At 36.7% G+C, this 3,549-nt stretch overlaps 1 protein-coding gene across 1 annotated transcript in view; it reads right to left on the minus strand.

Moving 5' to 3' along the window:
- LOAG_17304 (hypothetical protein) overlaps positions 1-3,549 on the minus strand; it is a gene marked incomplete at both ends in the record, with an annotated part of 4,930 nt that overhangs the window by 544 nt on the left and 837 nt on the right. The window contains 13 exons of the mRNA XM_020449963.1: positions 270-416; positions 529-696; positions 795-889; positions 984-1,131; positions 1,240-1,357; positions 1,456-1,585; positions 1,711-1,846; positions 2,040-2,190; positions 2,406-2,572; positions 2,721-2,808; positions 2,898-3,010; positions 3,248-3,362; positions 3,412-3,479. Coding sequence (XP_020306417.1) covers positions 270-416; positions 529-696; positions 795-889; positions 984-1,131; positions 1,240-1,357; positions 1,456-1,585; positions 1,711-1,846; positions 2,040-2,190; positions 2,406-2,572; positions 2,721-2,808; positions 2,898-3,010; positions 3,248-3,362; positions 3,412-3,479 — 1,644 coding nt within the window. The remainder of the gene's footprint in view (positions 1-269; positions 417-528; positions 697-794; positions 890-983; positions 1,132-1,239; positions 1,358-1,455; positions 1,586-1,710; positions 1,847-2,039; positions 2,191-2,405; positions 2,573-2,720; positions 2,809-2,897; positions 3,011-3,247; positions 3,363-3,411; positions 3,480-3,549) is intronic.

The following is a 3,549-nucleotide window of genomic DNA, read 5'->3' on the forward strand; positions in this document are numbered from 1 at the left end:
AATTACAGCTTTGGGGCCCATTTTAGTCCCCGTCTATGTATGGTTAACCTAATCAAGTGTATCGTTATAGCTAATCTGTCTTCCATTTTCTTTTTTATCCAAAATACCGAAAATCACGATAGTTGTATCCTAGGCCTTCTGACAACTTGAAAGATTCATAAAACCATCTTTGTTGATAGCTATCAAATAATCCTCGATTTAGCCACTTTACTCATAAACTCGATTTCATGGATTTAAACCATAAGCTACCAAGGACATTGGATTTAAACATCTTTTCTTCGGAACCTATCAAGCACTGTTTTTGGAGAATCCTTCGCCTTCACTGTTTCTTTCACCAAAAATTCCTCTTCTAACTTTTTCCGTGCTTCGTTCATCGCAAATCTTTGCTCGGATTGCACACCCTGTTTGACCTGCTCCTATAAAAGTTTATAAATTCTTTAACAGCATACCAAGGATAGGCTACTTTTCCCTACTAGGTATAAGAAATATCAAGACATGACCAGGTGATTAGCACCCAAATTTCTTTACCTTTCTCAGAGCACTGCCTCGTCCTTTCTTCTTATTCTTCGGCTTAAATCTCACTTCACGTGGTTTTGTATGGAGCAACAACTTTAACCGTTCATTCTCTTTCTCAAGCAAATCCGTATTAACTTGAACGATTTCTGTAGTGTCTAAAGTGATCAGTTCTGGCTGGATCTAAAAGAAAATTTCAGGACATCATAATTGAATTCAATTAATTCATAACTGGATTTATTCGTATTCACATCACTGAAATTACCGAAGCCATAAAGTACCTTATCCAAAAGCTGCCTAACTTCTCGCTCACGGCGCTGAGTTTTTGATTCATAAGGATTTGTCAAAAGTGCATTGAAGTTTGGTTCTCCGCTTCCTGCAAGTGGAAACGTAGACGAAATTACCAATATAACTGAAAAATACTTTTTCAAATTTTCATTTTTTTAAATGTTTAAGACAGAAATAATTACCTGGCACAAGTAAACTAGTGAATCCATGTTGGTGTCCGACTCCAAGAACATCTTCATATGGACAAAACTGTAGACTGCTAACTATTCCAGTGCACTGATGTGACATGTAAGGTGCAGTAGCTGTGCCCAAATGCGCATCATTTAAGATCTATCGAAAAACTTGACTTTAAAAGAAACGATATGGAGGGATAGAGGTACCTTTACTTCGCAGTTAGTTAAATCTGACGCTCCTTAATATATAAAATCGAAAAATTACCTGAATCTGATTCCCAACGCTGCAAGCAACTGCATTGCGCTGACTGAAACATACTTCTGCCAACCCAAATGGTAACGTATAAGCATATAACTGTTTGTAGTTACGTACATCCCATATCCTATAAGCTGAGGTTTTCAAATATTAGATTATAATTTCTAATGAATCCAACCATTGAAAATTCAAACTAAAGGCTCATAATAGGAAGAACGAAATTACCTTAGCTTCTGATCAAGACCAGTAGTAGCCATGTAATTATTTTCCACAGCTATGCCTCGTACCGAACATGGATGGGCGAGCATTTTTACCAGCGGTTCTTTGACATTCGGAGACCACAACTGCACTGTTCCTGAATACAGCAACCATCATGATTGGAATTACCAATGACAATAAGATTATTCAGTGTGATGTGGCATGTATACAACATCTTTATTACATAAAAACTTATAAAGTCAATTTATACATTTCACTAACCATTTCCATGTCCAGTATGAATGATAGCGTTGTTTGGATTCTGAGTCATTACATCTAGAGGTCCCTGTTTTGTCGGAAAGGACTGCACCATTTTGCCCATCGAAACATCCAAATAGTGCAAAAATGACATATTGCTCTAAAAGTACTGACTACATGTATGCACTGTGCGCCTATGAGCCATTATTTTCTTCGGCCAATAAATAATTTCTTCCGAACATGATTCTTTAAAATATTTCCGGTTGTTAATCTTATATTACGGAATAGATCATTGCAGTTATAGCTTGTCACTTAACTTCGATAGTAAAATTTCTAAATTACTGATAAACTACCCCAGCAACAAGAAGGAAATGTCTCGGGAGAAATTCCAAACGTTTGATATCATGCAAAATTTTCAAACAGTGCAACTCTACACCCGTACTGTCATAAATATGTGTCCATCTCTTTTGAGCAACCGCAAACATTGTTTCAACATGCAGCCATCTGAAACCAAACTTAAAATCTTGCATGCTAAGAAATTTTAGCAGAATTAACCACAATACCTCCCAGCATGTTTTGTTTTTTAAATTATGGGGAAACTTTCTGCATATGCCAAAGAATTTTGAAAGCCTCTACAGCATAACTGTCTTCTGTTCACTTCGTGTATTTCCTACTTTTGTCGAAACACCATACTTGACATACTTCTCAAAATTGCTTACTTGGCATCTCGGACGCCCTCCATGACATTTATTTCACAACGGAGGGTTTTAGTCAGCCAATCAAAGGCGGCGACATGTCCGCGTTTACCAGCAATTAACAGATGACGACCATTACGTGTGTAATTCGTACGATATGGACCAAAACGTTTTAACCGTAAATCAAAATGCTGCAAATTAACAACTAATTTCAGGACCCACCGTTAATTTTGCGAAATCCTTCAATCCCAACATCGAAAACTCCAGAAAATATTCAATTGGATAGTGATTTACTTCATACTCAAAAAAAGCAGAAATGAAAATGAATAATAAATTCACCTTGCTAGCACTTGCAATATCCACAGCATCGCATATATCTTTTTGCTTGATCGTATAAGTAAGTTCTCCTTCATCACCGGCAAGAAAACTGCAAAAGAACGTGATCAGCTGACTAATCATTTATGAAGATCATAGCGTGCAAATCGAATGTAAGATTTAAGAGACGAAATCACTTACCCTTCATGTTCATTGTTGAGAATCTCCGCTCGTGCGGTTTCCCTAGTTCTTTCTAGGAATCTTTTCCTTTTGGTTTCAAGCTTTGCTCTATGAAAACCCGTTTTTACATTTTCCTGCAAATTGATCGAACCTGTTAAATAAAACTTCAGCATAAGTGCGTACGTTAGGACCGTGTATAAGTTTCATGTAACTTAGGATCATTCGAAATTTCCTGACTGAACATATGTTTTAAAATGGGTTCAAGCCAACCACTTATATTCCTGAAGCAACTGTAAGGAACGCTAGTGGTGCAGAACTATGTTTGACAATCATGAAAGCAGTTCATCATCATTCATGACAAAGACAGTTACCGGATTAATATTTGCAGCACCGGTATCATGCCTTTCCAAGGCGTTTTGTGGTATGAAAAGGTCACGATCGCCACTGGATTTCTTCCGGTGTTCCTCATATACAAAGTTTTCCTTCCTGAAAGGTGTTTTTGCAAAGGTTTCAATCCGTCAATCTCTTCAGGAACCCTTTAGAAAGCATTATATTGAGTATTAATTGATTATTATCATCTGCAAGCATTTCCTGATTGTAAATCTATAAGGAATTATGGTATAATTTATCATTCCATTACTGGTTTTCAAATAAGTCATTAATTAAAGTTATA

The sequence above is a fragment of the Loa loa genome, assembly GCF_000183805.2.
Source record: "Loa loa unplaced genomic scaffold supercont3.60, whole genome shotgun sequence".
Classification (NCBI taxonomy): domain Eukaryota; kingdom Metazoa; phylum Nematoda; class Chromadorea; order Rhabditida; family Onchocercidae; genus Loa; species Loa loa.